The sequence below is a fragment of the Panthera pardus genome, unplaced genomic scaffold (assembly GCF_024362965.1).
Source record: "Panthera pardus isolate Hobbes unplaced genomic scaffold, ASM2436296v1 HiC_scaffold_15, whole genome shotgun sequence".
NCBI lineage: Eukaryota > Metazoa > Chordata > Mammalia > Carnivora > Felidae > Panthera > Panthera pardus.
In genome coordinates, this window is record NW_026526710.1 from 50768109 (window position 1) to 50785220 (window position 17112).

At 42.0% G+C, this 17112-nt stretch overlaps 1 protein-coding gene across 25 annotated transcripts in view; it reads left to right on the forward strand.

Moving 5' to 3' along the window:
* Window positions 1–7534, forward strand: part of DTNA (dystrobrevin alpha) — a 355255-nt gene extending 347721 nt beyond the window's left edge. For 12 of the 25 annotated variants that reach the window (XM_053902550.1, XM_053902552.1, XM_053902551.1 and 9 more), the window contains one exon: window positions 3774–4064. In XM_053902550.1, the coding sequence (XP_053758525.1) occupies window positions 3774–3917 (144 nt within the window). In that variant the 3' untranslated portion in view covers window positions 3918–4064. Of the gene's footprint in view, window positions 1–725; window positions 775–864; window positions 1276–3773; window positions 4065–4995; window positions 5111–6428 lie in introns of those variants that run through there. The other 13 variants (XM_053902559.1, XM_053902564.1, XM_019465436.2 and 10 more) reach the window with 5 other exon arrangements.
* The last annotated feature ends 9578 nt before the right edge of the window (window positions 7535–17112 follow it).

Sequence of the window (17112 nt, forward strand, 5' to 3'; positions counted from 1 at the left end):
GGAGACCCAGGGAGAATGCTCTCACTTTGCCACTTCTATGACCCGTCCACGGAGGGAAATTAGCCTGGATGAAGAAGCTGCCAGGGTGTCTCTGGGAACTCTGAAGGATGGCATTCCTACACGTATTTCATTTGGCTCTGCTGCACAGAGGGAGAGAGGGATGTGGTTAAATAATCAATGTTCTGGTTCATGCTGTTCAAGGTGCCTGTTAGGCCTCCCTCTTTGAGCCCATATCAGTTTCTGGATTTGGGTGACAACGGTAACTGAAATTCTAGATTTTTTTAAAAGGGAGACAGTCGTTTCATATAAAATATTAGATTTTTATTTACATTAATGAATTAGGAACTTAACCTTGTAGGAGTAAAATGAAGGGAAATTCTATTAATGGCTTAAGATCCAACTGGAGTTTTTGCTGGTTAATCTTAAGCTCTTTCTCTCCTTTCCTTTCCATGCCCAGTGGCTTCCAGGGAAAGTCAAAGAAAAGTTGTAGGAGGACATAGTAGGCCCGTGGGTTCCCACTCAAGACGCATGCCCTAGAGAACGTTGAAGTGGTTTTCCTTGACTACTCTGTGAGCACATGCTTGCTTGATGGGTCGGAATGCTGTTTTTGTTCATTGGACTCTCTCTGTCTTTCTGCATGGCTTCCAACCAAATAATTCACCAGCTTGACCGCGTCACAGACTTGACATGTCACCTTTCTTGTTTGTGTCCTTTGTCACCCACAGGTCAGCTTGCAAGGTTGAATACAATATCCTTTTATCACTCTCCTCTCAAGTAAGTACCGTCTTATTTAGGAGGAAACGTGGCCACTGTATACTGAACTCCAATGACTTGTAACCTAAATGCACAATCACTCTCTCTTAGGTGTTTCTGTGTTCTGTGTGATAAAATATCCTCCTTCCCTGCTGATGTCAAAGAATCATCCCGGCCTGTGGAGCATTACATTATAATCCAGTGGAGATTTGGCAGACAATCTTGGGAATTGACTTTTTACTCTATTAATTAGGAAAATTGGCACAGAGACTTCTGTAACACCAGAGATGCCCCCGAAATCTTCTATGGCTATGAAGCCTCATCACCAATCCACTAACAGCATCTGAGTTTGCAGCCTCTCTGTCCTTTGAGAAGGAAAAGTCCAGGCTTGCTCATCACGTCCAGAGATGATGGGTCAGCTTCTTATCATGCTGTATTCAAGACCCAAAGATCAAATGTGTGTATTTTAACAAGTAAAGGCAAAACCATGTATTATTTAAAAAAAACAAAAAAAAAGCAAAACAGAGAGGAGAAATTCTGCAGCCTTATATTTTTGGAATAGTTGATTCAGATTCACTGTGGAATTCAGCAAGATACAGCTTAATTTAAAATATCATTTACATGGCATGTGGTTCCCCACCCCCGAGGACCTACCTACATACATGGGAAATCCTCAGCAATGTGTTTAATGTAGAGAGAATAGCACTGGATTGGCAGGACCACTTGAGTGTAGCCATCTGAAGCTTAGACTCTGGACCCTAATAGACCTGATTTCAAATACGGATTCCGCCAAATCACAGCAGCATAACCTTGACAGATTATTAAACAGCAGCATAACCTTGACAGATTATTAAACCTCTGTGAACCTCTGTTCCCTCTGCACAACATATATCACGCTACTCACCTCACAGTGGAGTTGTCTTCACCGGGGTGTAGCTTTTAAAGAGTTTAACATGGTGCCAGACACACCATAATTTATTATGAGCACACACATACGTGCCTGGAACTATGCTTAGTGCTTTACAAGAAGTTTCATCCTGGGGAGCTGCTATTTTGTGGGAACCTCCGGGACTCAGAACCAGCTTGCTCTCTGTATTTTTATAAACAAAGCTAGGACTCAGCTATGTGCACATAATTTTATACACCTTTGGCCACACTGTCTCATAAGTCTAGCTGCTTTCTCTGGCTCCAGCCAGTGGCCCTTTAGCTGTACCCCATACGGTTCAGAGTAAATGCACCTCTCACAGTCTCTGGCTGGCAGGGCCCCGGGGACTTGTATCTACCCGAGTGATATAGTCTTTCCCACCCATAGATTTCATAAGTCTATCCGACAGATGGTAGTAAAGTCCACTCTGGCTGCTAAATTTAAAAAGGAATATATAGCTCTTAAATGACAAATCAACTTGAAAAGAATACATCCTAACTCACGCATTACTGACTGACCCGTCTCAGTCCTCAGGTTAGGATTAAGCAAGTAGAAATCGTGACATAGCTGCTGTTAGGGAATATACTTTAGGAGCTTTGAGGCCTTTTTGGTGTGAAAAGAAAGATCTGACTGTCTGCATTCCAGTCTACCTCCCTTGGATTTGAGAACGCCACACCACATGCTCTCCTGATTCATTATGACCACGGTGAAAAAATTCCCAGGAGCTGTTTCTGAAAATATCTATTCCGGTTATAACAAATCTAGTCCCAAAGGAGCAAGCCTCTCCTTTAGCAGCATTTTCTGTCTCTTAGTGCCAGCGATTGGATCGTTTTTATTCCGCACATTATTTAAACATCAGTAACTAGTTCTTAGAAAAATATTTTTCTTAAAAACTAGTGAAATGTCTTGACATAAACTCAGATAAGAAGTGGCATTTGGGTCTTCTACCTAAAAGCCAAAGATCTCAGTTCGCTAAAAGTTCTCAGGCCATTTTTTTTTCATCTTTTGTTGTCAATCTGGCGGTGAAAAATTGAAACAGTCGTGGCCTCTGCCATTTCCTGCCTCCCCAGCGGGCATTCCACAGGACTCTAAACATGAACCAGCCTGTCACTAAATCAGCTCCTTAGGCCAAATTTACTTAAAATCTTCTGGATCAGTCCAGAAGCCAGTGACTTTTCATCTTTGTGGCTAGTTCTAGCCTAGTATAATTTTTCTTGAGGCAGCCAAGAAATACAGCTGAAATCTTGGAACCATTTATGCTATTGAAATCGATTTGTCTGGGCTTTCTGATTATGCTGCTGCAAGACCAGAAATTATCCCAAACCCGTGCCTTTCTTACCCAAGAGTCCTGAAGCCAGCTTCATTGCTGAAAGTTCATTAGGGGTCCACCAAGACACAGCCCTACATGGGTACGGGGCAGAGGGTGGGACGCCAAAGAAATAAACGACCCATCCTCTGCTCAAGAAGAGCTTCAGTCCTGTTTGAGGATAAGAATGCACTCATCAATACTAACAGGGGTGAATAGAGCGAACCTTGCTTTCCAACGAGCCTCTTTGGGAGAAACAGTGTATGTAATGTCTAACACTAAATTTAAGAATCCACCAAAACATCATTTGGGCAGACTCAGATCTTGGATTGGGCCCTTTTGCCTCCCTCTGGCCACATGATACCCCGCTCTCCTTGGCCAGCCACATCCTAACTTCAGAAACCGGGGGCTTGGACAATCGAAAGTGGGTATTTTTTTCTAATTATGATGTCATTCTGATGGTAGGTTAGGGGTCGCATCTGCTGGTCGGCTGAGGACAACACAAATATTCCTGTTTGTGTGGGTTCAACCCTCTAGATGCCTCCAGCGCCCGTGAAGCAAGAGACTCAACACAGAGGATTCCTGTCCTCGCTGCAGCAATAGCAGTAGCCCATAGTGTCCCCGGACGTTGGTTTCGGATTGTCAGAGGAAGGGAGGACAGAGAGAGAGTGTGTGAATACATGTGTGTTGGGGGAGGCGGGTGGGGGGAATCCTAAGCTTCATAACCCTGATTTAGAGGACAGTTTTCGTCTTAAAAAAAGAAAAAAATCACACGTTCCTTATTCCCAGGCAAGCTATAGTCAGACAGATGATGAAGGTAACAGGAAAGCTGGTGGTGAAGGAGAGCCCCGCACCCACCCACACAGAGGAGAAGACGCGGCCTGGCAGCAGCCTCATTGGAGAGAGAGGAGCCGCCCGCACAGCAGCTCCTGACAGACCCCCCCACCCCTAGAGACGCGTTCTGCCAACCGGAGCGCAGCGAACTTTTCGTTCTAAGATTCCTAGTTCTTAGGTGTGTGTTTTGAGAAGGGAAAAAAAAAAAAAAAGACTTCTGACGTCTGTTCGAAGCTAACTTTTCAACCACATCTTCTGTAACATGGCTCACCCCTGGTTAACAACAAACAAAACAAACCAACCACCGCAAGGACAACAAAAAAACAGAACTACAGCCACACACGCGCACAGATGTATCCCACAGGCTGAAAACCCACGCTGCTGTTACTCACGATGGCAGTGTTAACAAGCATTTTCAACCTTTGCACATGATATTGAACCTGTTCCGTTTACAATGACAATATTAATACTGTGTACAGCTGGAAGTTTGATTTCTGAATTCTTTGAGATTTTAGCGAAACAGTTTATTATACACTGTACATTTTTTTTTTCCACCACGGTTGGGAAAAAAACAACCACTTGCAATTATTCACTAACCCCGAAGGATTTGGTACCTGAGTGTCCAGACTCAGAGCCCGGAAGCCAAGAAGGGTCCTTGGCCCGCACGATCCGCATTTGTCTCTAAGTCTCTGTGAGCAGTGACTTGAACCAATCACACCAGGATAATCCAGTCTTCGGGGCTTCTTTCCAGCTTGGGGTTGTTTTCTTTCAAGATACTCTAACAAATCAGCCATAGAATTTAGTGTAAATATTTTTTTTCCAAATAGTTATCATACTCAAAAAAAAAAAAAAAGGCAACATTCAAATTATATAGAATCTAGTTTTTAAAATCAGCACAGATCTTCTTAAAAACTGTGAACTATGTTTTGAAATACTCGTTACTAAAGCTGTTTATAAACCACAGGTGCCATAAGATCCCCAAACGGACTAAAGTTCTCTCAACTCTTCCACGGGCTCGTTCCTCTTGTTTTAGCTTTAGGGAGCATGTCTAACCGCACCGCTCATCCACAGGTTCCCCTATCAGGCCGTTTGGAGCCCTTCAGCTTTAAATGTACAGGCTTAAAGTGCGCTTCCAAATGCTCACTCTCCTTTTATTTCTGAATGTTTATTGCCTTAGCTGGCTTACCTGGTGTTCTGCATGCAGCCTTCTGTGGTCATGTGCGAGGAAACAGGCTCTTCTAAGCTGAGTTGGGATTTTGCACTCAGTGAAAAGCCAGTGTGCAAAAGAACTGTCGAAGAAGGAAGAATGAAAGCCTCTGTTGACGGTCCTTTATGAGGGCCCTCGTTGGGGAGCGCTTAACGACCTCCCTTAGGGATTCTGGGGAAATGAAAAAATAATCCACTTGTTTCAAGATTTGATGAGACGAAAATCCTGCTACATATTGAATAGGTTATACTTAAGTTGGCAACTTCTCTGGCATTCCTGTCTCCTTTAAAAGAAGGAAGAGAACATCCGTTTAGAGCAGTGGCTCTCAAAGTGTGTTCCCTGGACCAGCAGCATCAGCATCACTTGGGAATTTATTTAGAAATGCAAATTCTTAAGCCCCAACCCAGGCCTGCTGAATCACAAACTCTGCATATTGGGCCCAACCAGATGTGCTCTAATAAGCCGTCCAGGTGACCCCTGATGCACGCTAAAGTTTGAGAACCACTGCTTTAGGGTAAAGTTGCATAACAAAATCTCTAACAAGGCCTTATTCAGAATAAGCGAGAAAGGCTCTGAGTCAACCTCAAAGCTTCAGCAATTCGATCTTGCTTCCGGGGCTGGCAAAAACCTTCTCCCCCACCCCAGGTAGTCGATAGTTGGTCTGTGCCCAGCTGAGAAGAGACATCAGGACACCTTCCAGGTCCCTCTCCAGAGGGCTCTCAGCTGTTCCCGTCCCTGCATTTGGTCACAAACCATCTCCTTGGCTGCCCTTTGGAACAAAATCGCTTGCCTTGGGGACCGTAAAGCTCTCCGCCGGCATTACTAAGAAGCCCGTTCTGTCCGTTGATGTACTCCATCATACTTTCCCCAGAGAACCAGCCTGACAAATGTCCCTGAAAACAGGCTGACACCAAAGTGGCGCAACTGCACGGTTGTCAGATTTCTTTGCACAGATGGGTTTTGTTCTGGGTTTCGTTGGTTTATCGTAACGTTCATCTCCTTTCCACTGCCCATCGTCTGTGAAACCGTACCTCTCTAGATGGAGCAGGTGGCCCCTCGTGCCTCATACTCAGTACTTAAAACCACTACATCCCAGCTACCTACATTGCTGTCAGCTCTCAATCACAGCCAGGTAGTTCTTGAACTCGGAACTCTGATCCTGCAAGTGGCACTCAGCCACCGACTGGACCGAGCTGACCTCTGTTGTCACTTTGTGTTTCTCCATCAAAATATCTGTCTAAGGTATGAACTATTGGGCTGATAGCCTTCCCCCTTGTCATAGCTTTCATTGCCAACTCCATCACACGGTTGTCGATAGCGTCGTACAAAGCCATTGCAAGGACTCTGCAAACTGCCACCAATGACCAGTTCCTGACTAACCAGCCACCTTTTCTTTCTCTTAGCACCACGTCAGCACTGAGACCAGACTCAAGCACCCCTGTCCTGTAACCGAGACAAAATGGCGTGTATTGTTTTGGGTTTTTGTGTTTCTTGGCGGGTTTCTTTCCCTGGCTCTCCAAATTTACCTTTGGGACCTGTTCTAAGTGCAAACCCAGCAGGTTTCGCCTGTCCTGTCCATTAGCTACAATTATATCTCGCAGGGGTTGTTTCTTTCTTGTTCCACAACAAATTGCACATCCATCTCCGTCGGGGATGATGGCCTATTAATGAGCACTGGTCTAACACAGCCAACCTCCCTCCTCCACTGCACCATGTGAATGGAGGGAGGGAGGATGGAGGGCAGAATCTACTGTATGAGATTTCAGGAATCAGTTGTGGTTGGTCAGGACGCAAGTCGGGGTAAGTTCGGTTGGTCAGAGGGAGATGTGCTGGAGATTGGGAAAAATGGATTCTCGAATGATCTCTATAAGGCAGGGAAGGTTCATTTGTAAGTAGTAATGTGAACTGAATTGCATAAGAGTGTGGCCTTTGTTGTGATATACTATGTATTTTCTTATATGCATGAGCCAAACTGTTGCATCATAATTTAGCACTGATGTCTGCTTTTATTTTGGTCATCCTTGTCCACCCTTATTAGTTCTGGGCTGTTAACTGTAGATAGACCTTGTAAATACGGCAACCTTTGGTTGCTGCAGTCACCTTGGTTTGATTCCGCCCAAGGAGCCACAAACAAGAACTCCACTGTGTCCTCAGAAGAAAGGGCATTTTTACTTTTGAACCAAAAAGAGGGGGAAAAAATCAGAAACGTTACATCTGGAGGCTAATTAACTGCAAGACATTTTTAATTATGACTACTGTAATTTGACACCATTTGAAATAACCAATTCAGAGACACTAAAGCTTTCACACTATTCATTGGTATTGTAACAAAACTACTACTGTATGGGTTTTTTTGTATTGCTGTTAAGTATTGTTTTGTGTGTGTGCGTGTGTGTGTTGGAACCTCCTGGGGACATGTTATATTTTGAAGTGATTAAACTATTTAATTGTGTGTCTATATTTTGGAATGGAATTATTTCTTCATTAAAAAATGTTTTTAAAAACACTATATCTGTGTATTTTATACCTTTGTTTCAATGAAAACTTTCTGGAGTCTGTCTGTTGACAGAAGAAAGACAAGTCAGCACTTGCAGCAGGAAGCGGGACCTGTCAGTTGAGTATTAAACAACTAGAGCAAAATTTCTCACCTTTCCCTGCCTTTGGAGACACAATTTTTTTTGAAGAGGGAAAGCCTTGTTGTACTCCATAGGGGATGAGTGTGAGAACAGGAATAGCTAACATACAGCTTGCTTTCTATCTGACACGGTTACAAGCAGTTTATGTTACTTGACCCGATCCTTTGAATCACAGCATCTAGCCAGGTACTTGGCAGTTATAAGCTCCACAATTATTTGTTGAATGAATGAATAAGTGAATTCGTGGCTTTTGTTTGGTGTGTGCTAGAGCTGGTGAGGAAGGAGAATCGGCACCTCCTGGAGGTCAATGTGCTGAGAGCAACAGGAATCAAATGAAGAGTTCCAAAGAGCAGACAGAAACTCAGGGTCCGCAGAGGTAATCACCCCCTACATTCTCGCCTCTCTCCGGGGAACCTCTGGATTCCCATGCAATGTTGGGTTGTGTGTTTTGTTTGCTCAAGGAGCCGATTCCTTTGCAGAGCCAATAGCAGAATCTGTGAGTCTGGCTCCAACACTTCATGAATGGCATTTTTGGGAACTCTGAGCTGGAATGTTGCTGAAAGTCTGTGCTCACAGAGTCTGGGGTTGATTTACAGTTCATGAAAATGCTATAAACACTCCAGAGGCACTAGAGAAAGAAACCAAGAGGCTCTGCTCTACATCAAGTGCCGGGGCAAACCCTGACCTGATACGACCACTAGTGGGAGCTCAGACACCCCATCCCATTTGGAGGTGAGAGACCAAGGCATGTCCATGGGTGTCTTTCCAAGTCTCTTTCAGCTGCATCTTAATGTCTCATCCTCTCATCTCCTAGGAGCCACATGTAGCTCTGATCCCTACCTCAGCATTTCCTAAATTTATCTAATTGCCAAAGTCACTTGAAGAATCCATTTACCAGACTTAGCAGGTCTAGCCTGGGGCCAGGGAATCTGTATTTTTTAACAAGTGCCTCTGGTAATATAGTCTGACAGATTTTAAGAACTACTCTCCTCTTGCTACTCAAAATGTGGTCCAACGACCAACAGCATTGGCATCACCTGAGAGCTAGTTTCAAATGCAGAAGCCTGGGCTCCAAACCAGACCTACTGAATTAGAGTCAGCATCTCCTCAAGAGCCCCAGGGAATCTGTGTGCACTTTAAAATTTAGGAGGCACTTGACCTGGAGATCAGCTTTAATCCTAGCCTTCTAGGATTAGGTTCAGTTGGGTCCTCGGGGCATAGAATGACAAGCCAGGAGTCCTCTTTAAACTAAGTGTCATGCTTCTTGAACGTACAGTGTTTTGATTTAGTAAGTCTGGGATGGGGACTGAGATCTGCATTTCAAATAATTTCTCAGGTGATGCTGATACAGGTCTGAGGGCCACACTTTGAGGTGCAAGGCTATGGGTTTCTTTTTTTTTTTTTTAATTTATTTGTTTTTTTTTTTTTTTAATTTACATCCAAATTAGTTAGCATATAGTGCAACAATGATTTCAGGAGTAGATTCCTTAGTGCCCCATACCCATTTAGTCCATCCCCCCTCCCACAACCCCTCCAGTAACCCTCAGTTTGTTCTCTGTATTTGTGAGTCTCTTATGTTTTGTCCGCCTCCCTGTTTTTATATTATTTTTGTTTCCCTTCCCTTATGTTCATCTATTTTGTCTCTTAAAGTCCTCATATGAGTGAAGTCATATGATTTTTGTCTTTCTCTGGCTGACTAATTTCACTTAGCATAATACCCTCCAGTTCCATCCAGGTAGTTGCAAATGGCAAGACTTCATTCTTTTTGATTGCCGAGTAATACTCCATTGTATATATATGTATATATACCACATCTTCTTTATCCATTCATCCATCAATGGACGTTTGGGCCTTTTCCATACTTTGGCTATTGTTGATAGTGCTTCTATAAACATGGGGGTGCATGTGTCCCTTTGAAACAGCACACCTATATCCCTTGGATAAATGCCTAGTAGTGCAATTGCTGGGTCATAGGGTAGTTCTACTTTTCATTTTTTGAGGAACCTCCATACTGTTTTCCAGAGTGGCTGCACCAGCTTGCATTCCCACCAACAATGCAAAAGAGATCCTCTTTTTCCACATCCTCGCCAACATCTGTTGTTGCCGGAGTTGTTAATTTTAGCCATTCTGATAGGTGTGAGGTCGTATCTCATTGTGGTTTTGATTTCTATTTTCCTGATGATGAGTGATGTTGAGCATTTTTTCATGTGTCGGTTGGCCATCTGGATGTCTTCCTTGGAGAAGTGTCTGTTCATGTCTTTTGCCCATTTCTTCACTGGATTCCTTTTTGGATGTTGAGTTTGGTAAGTTCTTTATAGATTTTGGATACTAATCCTTTATCTGATATGTCATTTGCAAATATCTTCTCCCATCCTGTCGGTTGCCTTTTAGTTTTGCTGATTGTTTCCTTCGCTGTGGAGAAGATTTTTATTTTGATGAGGTCCCAGTAGTTCGTGTTTGCTTTTGTTTCTCTTGCCTCAGGAGAAGTGTTGACTAAGAAGTTGCTGCCGCCAAGATCAAAGAGGTTTTTGCCTGCTTTCTCCTCGAGGATTTTGATGGGTTCCTGTCTTACATTGAGGTCTTTCATCCATTTTGAGTTTATTTTTGTGTATGGTGTAAGAAAGTGGTCCAGGTTCATTCTTCTGCATGTCGCTGTCCAGTTTTCCCAGCACCACTTGCTGCAGAGACTGTGTTTATTCTGTGGATATTCTTTCCTGCTTTGTCAAAGATTAGTTGGCCATAGGTTTGTGGGTCCATTTCTGGGTTCTCTATTCTGTTCCATTGATCTGAATGTCTGTTCTTGTGCCAGTACCATCCTGTCTTGATGATTACAGCTTTGTAGAATAGCTTGAAGTCTGGGATTGTGATGCCTCCTGCTTTGGTTTTCTTTTTCAAGGTTGCTTTGGCTATTCGGGGTCTTTTCTGGTTCCATACAAATTTTAGGATTGTTTGTTCTAGCTCTGTGAAGCATGCTGGTGTTATTTTGATAGGGATTGCATTGGATATGTAGATTGCTTTGGGTAGAATCGACATTTGAACAATATTTTTTCTTCCTATCCAGGAGCATGGAATCTTTTTCCATTTTTTTTTTTTTGTGTCTTCTTCAATTTCTTTCATAAGCTTTGTAGAGTTTTCAGTGTATAGATTTTTCACCTCTTTGGTTAGATTTATTCCTAGGTACTTTATGGGTTTTGGTGCATATGGGTTTCTTTTAAGGTAAATTCTAGGGACCTTGTTACTGGTAAGTCAGATTTGTGCATTTCTATACATAGCAGGAAAGATACTCAAGTCTAAGGACATGAACATAATGGAAGCTCAGTTGGTTGGATCCCCATGGGTAACACCGCAGCAGTTAAACTATACAGTGAGTACTGGAAGCAGCTGCATTTAAGTATTCTATCAAAGAAGAATCTTTTGCTCCAAGAATTGAGGCCTTTGTCTCCATGATACAAAAAATCACCAGGGAGTAGGACTCCATGGTCCTAGTGGTCCGAGAAGGGCGGATTTGCAAAGTTGGGATAGGGCCACGTGTGGTGAGAAGAAGCTGGCAAAGTTTCAGATTCATTATTCCATCAGAGCACATCAGCTACTGAGACACACAACACCCAGGAAGAGGTTCTCTGGGCACCTTGGAAACCTAGACTGGGACTCTGATGCCATGGACTATGCTGGGGCACTATGTTGTGATGGAGCCACCTCCGCTTTTGAGAACCCAAAGATACATAAACAAGTATGTTCATGCAGCCTTATCTATAATATTAGAAGATAATAGACACTAACAGAGGAACACTTAAACTACTTATGGCAAAATATGGTAGGCTGGAATACTAAGAAGCCATAAAAACTGATGATGAAGATACATATTTATCACCAAGGAAGATGTTTACATAAGTCCGGCCAAAAGCCAGGTTATAAAATAGTGTAAGAATGATCCTGGTTTGATAAATATTTGAGTGCTGGTGCATGGAAAAATATACATCAAAATGTTGATGATCTAAATCATGGGATTGTGGGTGATATTTTTATTTCCTTCATCAGGCTATTCTATCTTTTCCAGGTTTCATGCCATAAATAGAGTAAATGGGAGAATGGCTGGATGGATAAGAAACACCAGGGTTGGACAGTTTCTTCAATTCAGTAACAAGGCTACTTGAGTTAGCCAACATCTTTGAGGGGCATGTCTAACAATGAGAATTTTTCTATGCCTTCAGTAAACAGAGGATTCTCTTTTTGCCTGAAGAGATGCTCAATAACATTAGTATGCCACAGAGCATTGGAAAATAGGTGTATGCTTGCTTTAAAGAAAACCTAATAAAAATATCAGAGGCTTATGAGTCAAGTTAAATAATGACAGTTCATCCTCTTCCCAGTGCTAATTGGTTCAGTAATAGGTAGAAACAAAGCAAGTGAACCAGTAATGTTCCCCATGTCTGGTTCTCCTGTCTCATGTGTAAAATGGGGCTAAATCACACTGGTGGTTGTCTCCTTTGCTTTCCAGTCTCCTAATTGTGCTCCTGAGGAGGAGGGCTGCTAAGGATAAATCTTGGGCAAGAACATCTGTTGGAACACAGATGGCAGTAGGTAAATGGTTTCTCTGGCATTCCATTTTTCTGGAAGTTTCTTTGTAGCTGCTCTTTCTTGAGAACAGATACTCTCTGAAAATATCTGGGAAGGGCCAATTAGACCAGCTCTCCAGCTTGAGGTGGCTCAATCAAGTGGCTCATTGCATGTGTGTCGAATTGAATTAATCATATTCAAAGAATCTCTTTGCTGGTTCTCGACTCCTGTGTTCTCAGTGAAATCTTGAGAAACACTGAGTGGAAACTCGTGTTTGTTTTTCCTCTCAGGGCCTTAGGGGATTAGTTGTGTGGCATAATAAATGGACAGTTTGACTCTGATTTCCATCTCCACACTCCCTTATGGTCAGCTCCCTACCTTCTCTCACTTGGGGAGATCAATCCACAAAGACAACACTGAAAACTTAGAGACTATGTTAGGCACTCGATAACAACCAAGTTAAGATAGAAAGCATTTCCTTATTGACCCTTCAAAATGGCTTTTTTTTTAATTGTTATTTTTGGAAAAGGACCATTTTATTGATTTTAGGACTTTGCCTCAGTTATATTTCTGAGAAAGAAAGGCTAAATTATAAAACTCTTCTCCTGGTCTCTGGATGTGTAAAAATAAAGTTTAAAAAATGGCTCTCCCATTTTATGGCACTATGTATCTATTTGACACTATCTGTTGGTAGCTTTGAGCGCCAAATTTAAGGAAACAATACATGTAAAACACCGAGCCCGATTCCTGAGCATGCTGGAAGGTCAGCTTACATCAGTTCCTTTCCCTTTGTCCCTTGTGAAGTTTACAATTCTCGTTGTAAATGGGGGTGGTAGTTTTAGTTTTCAGAACACTCACGCAAAAATAAATTTAGCTTAAAAACAAATATAAGGAAATCTAAGACTAGAAATTAAAATATTGTTATACTAGAGGGATTTAGTGATCCTATAAACACTAAATTCTGAGGCCCTCCAGCTGGCTTTCCCCACTCAACACACAGAACACTGGCAGCCAGGAATTTACTCTTCAGATAAAAGATGAAAGAGCCCTCTCTGGGAAATCTGACTAACCCCACTCCTGCCCCCAAAAAAGCCCTAACAATACTGACATGGGGCCAACCAGAGTACCCTACAGAAAAGGTCATATGCTAAGACTACCAATTAGCTCCTTATGAGCAGATAACCAAGTATAACCAGGCACTTGAGAAAAAGCCTTTACCATGAGTGATAGAGACCAAAACAGGAAAAAATAGCACCTTAGAGGAAGAATGGACTATCATAAGGAAATTAAATAATGTCATGCTAACTGCTAAAACAATCAAACCCATATAGAATGATGATTATGTATAGCAAAATGCCCAAAAGGGAAATTCCTGATACGTGGGTGGCTTTCCTCCAAATACTGATTTAGGGATCCTGGCTCCTTCCAACCTTTTGAAAATTTGTCATTTGTATTCTATTTTGTAGTGGGTTTCCAATACCATGTAATGTCCATGCTGACAAAACCTGGATCTATTCATTTATACCTAGAAAATAAATGAGAAAATCAGGAAGATTATTATTACCAAGTTGTTCAAAAAAAGGAAAAGCAATCATAGTATACCACATAGTTCAACTTTCAATCTCACCTTTAAATAGCATACATACAATAATAACGTAAGCACAAAATAACAATCAGCTAAAATCACACATAATCATTTTGGGAAGACGTGTACATGTGCGTTGTGGAGGGGGAGAGCTAACTTCTCGTTTTCCATAGTGGGGAAGTCATAGATGATCCCTAAAACATAACAAGAATATGTACAAACATATTATTTAGAGGTAAATACCAAAAGAATAAAAAAATATGAAATTAGTTGTTTCCAAGAAAAGGAATTTAGAAAGTGACAAACTTTTAGACCAAGTGAGCATAATTTTGATTTCTTAAAAGAAAAAATGGTAAGCAATACTTTAAGGTGTTAACAGTGATTGTCCTTGGATGATGGATTTTTGGACAAACTTTTAAAATATTTTTCTTCCATCTGTATTTCCTGCATAATCTAAAATAAACATGGGCTACTTTTATGGTTGAAATATTAGATAAAGTTTAAAAGTAATGTGTTTTTCTATCTGAAAAGGAGTTTTCATGGCATTAATTTGCTCTTCTAATTGATGGAAAACTTGCATACATTTGACCCTTTTGTAAACATACCAGATATGACCCTTTTCCACTTACTTTCTTAACTACCTTGTTGTTTTCTTTTTCTTAACAACAAAATAAATGTCTCTCTAGGAAGGGTTGCAATTTTTAGGACCATTTCAAGGCAAATTTGACCAGTAGTAAGAATACAGAGAGAGAGAGAGAGAACAAGAGTGCATGCACAAGCGGGGGAGGGGTAGAGAGAGGGAGAGAAAGAATCCCAGGCAAGGCTCAATCCCACCAACCATGATATCAAGACCTGAGCCAAAATCAAGGGTCTGATGCCTAACTGACTGAGCCACACAGATGCCCCTCTTTGCCACAATTTTATAAGAATCTCAAGGTCAAAAATCTATATACTTTCTCTCCTTCCCTTCCTCTTAGCCTTTTTTCCTCCCAAATTCCATATATTGGGGAAAAATAACTAACATTTGTATAATCCTTTACACCTTTCAAAAAGCCTGTGTCCTCTACATTTAATCCCCACAATACCCATTTCAGGAGTGCTTAGTCATCCAGAAGTATAACCTAGAGAGTTGTCTTTGTTGTGAAAACATCTGCAGCCAAGGTCAATATGGGGGAGAAGACTGGGCATTCCATCAAACAAAAAACAGAAGGGACACACAAGAAATTTCCTACTATGATAAGATGATGTGCTTCTCAGAAGAGTTTCAGAAAGCAGGCTTCTCCCTTGATCCAAGGCTAAGCAGACTGCAACTCACCTCTGCTAGATCTGGCCCCAGCCAAGACTAAGAATCACCCAAGGAGTTGTGCTCAGTTCCTTGGCTTTGGTTTAATTCCTGCAGCTCTCTCTGGTTACCCTAGCAACACATATTAAGCCTGGAGGTTTTTTTGTTTAAAATATTATTTGAGGTAGTAAAGCAGAACTGGGAGGGTAGGAAAAGGTGAAAGGAGATTTTAGGACCAAATTTTTCTAAGACTTCAGACTGAAGTAAGGCTATAAAATACACCAAGAACCACTCCCCACCCGTGAAACATTTCCCTAAGACTTCACCGGCCAAAGTCAGGAGTAATGGGGCAGGTCTGGTTGTAGAATATTGAAGAAGCCTAGGGCAAGAATCTTTTCCCTGGTTCACAGCCAATTTGGTAACAATGGTCCTCTGAAACACAAAATCCTTTCGAGTCATTTCAAAAATACTGCCTTCAGAGGGGTTAGTATATGAGAAAAGAGCAGTATTTCCCCTGTATTGTAAAGAGAGCCAGGAAGCCTCCTTGATGGAGAGAGATCCAAATATTTTTACCAGGATAATAAGAACAGTATAATTTTACCAGAAAACCTAAACCAAGGCTAGAACAGATACTGAAAACTGCCTGTAAAACTTAGCTTCCTAGCTCCCACTGTCCACCACAAGCATCATACTTGTTCAACGGCAGAGACATGTTTTTCCAGCCATTGTAAAGGTCTCTGTATTATGAACACTGGGCGGTGCCAGGGACAGTCTTCCCTTTTTTTCCGAAAAAGCACAAAGTCATTCTTCACGTGACCAATTCGCATAATGCTAAATTGCAAGTCTGTGATGGTGAGGAGTATAAAGCTAACAGGATTTATTCCAAGACCATAGCTCTGTCCTGGCCTGGCCTGATGAAGGAGCAAAGCTTTGTAAATAATTGCTCGTATACTTATTTGCCTTACCGGACTCTATGCCTGTGGTGAGCAGGGTCCACCCTCACTTACATCACTTACCCCAATGCCTGGTGCTAAGGGGTTGAGCAATAAATATAGAAGAAATAAAGAAAGCAGGGAGAACACACCATTCCTCAGGCTACTCTTCTAAATATGTAGTCATGGCCAAGATTTTTCATGGAAGCTTTGGAAGAGATGAAAATCTATCTGGAATAGACTCTGGTAAGCAGGAGGTTGAGGAGATGCCCCTGGGTGCCGCAAAGCTAGGAAGTGGTGTTGCTTATTCTCAGATGTGGAGATGCTGATTTGTGCCCTGACCTCCAGACTGCAAAAATCCCTGAGAGCAGAGCCACGACTTTTCTCAGAAGGGGATTAGGCAGTTTGCCTGAGACTGACCCAGTTTTAGCACAGAAAGTCCGGAGCCCGGAGGAATGCCTCAGTCCCCATCAAGTCAAGCAACTGGTTGCCCCAGAAAGCATGTGAAGAGACACTCAAGCACCCAGGCAGGTAACAGATCTCAGGTGAATTCTGCATCAGAAAGCAAGATATCACTCTACAGTGGGACATTGGGAGAACAGAAAATGCTTAATCTACCATGAACATGTCTTTTCAGTCAAAAGTTTAACTTTTTGCAGGACTATATTCTGATGTCCTGCCAAGACCGTATTAGCTGCAGAATTCCCTTGGGGTAACTAAAATGACTTGTGGGTTCACTGTGGGGTTATCTGAGATAGCCTATAGATAAGAATTGTTTACACATCTAGATGCTAAAGAGAGTCTGCCGTTGTGAATTTTGGCATAATATTGAGCTTTAAAAAAAGCGACTGACTATATTAAGCAATTTGTTCTTGAGGCTACCTCAGAGGTTTTGAGTAGGTCATTAAAAAAAGTAGGTCCCGTTTTTTTTGAAGAGAGGACATTATTTTGTTCATCTAAGAGCAAATCAAATTTGTTAGACCTGAGCTCAGAGAGAGTAGCTAAGACTCAGCCCTATTTTCTCCATTTTGTTCTTCCACCCCGTGCACATTCTCTCCAATATGTCAATGGGGTGTTGGAACAGAGTCTGGAAAC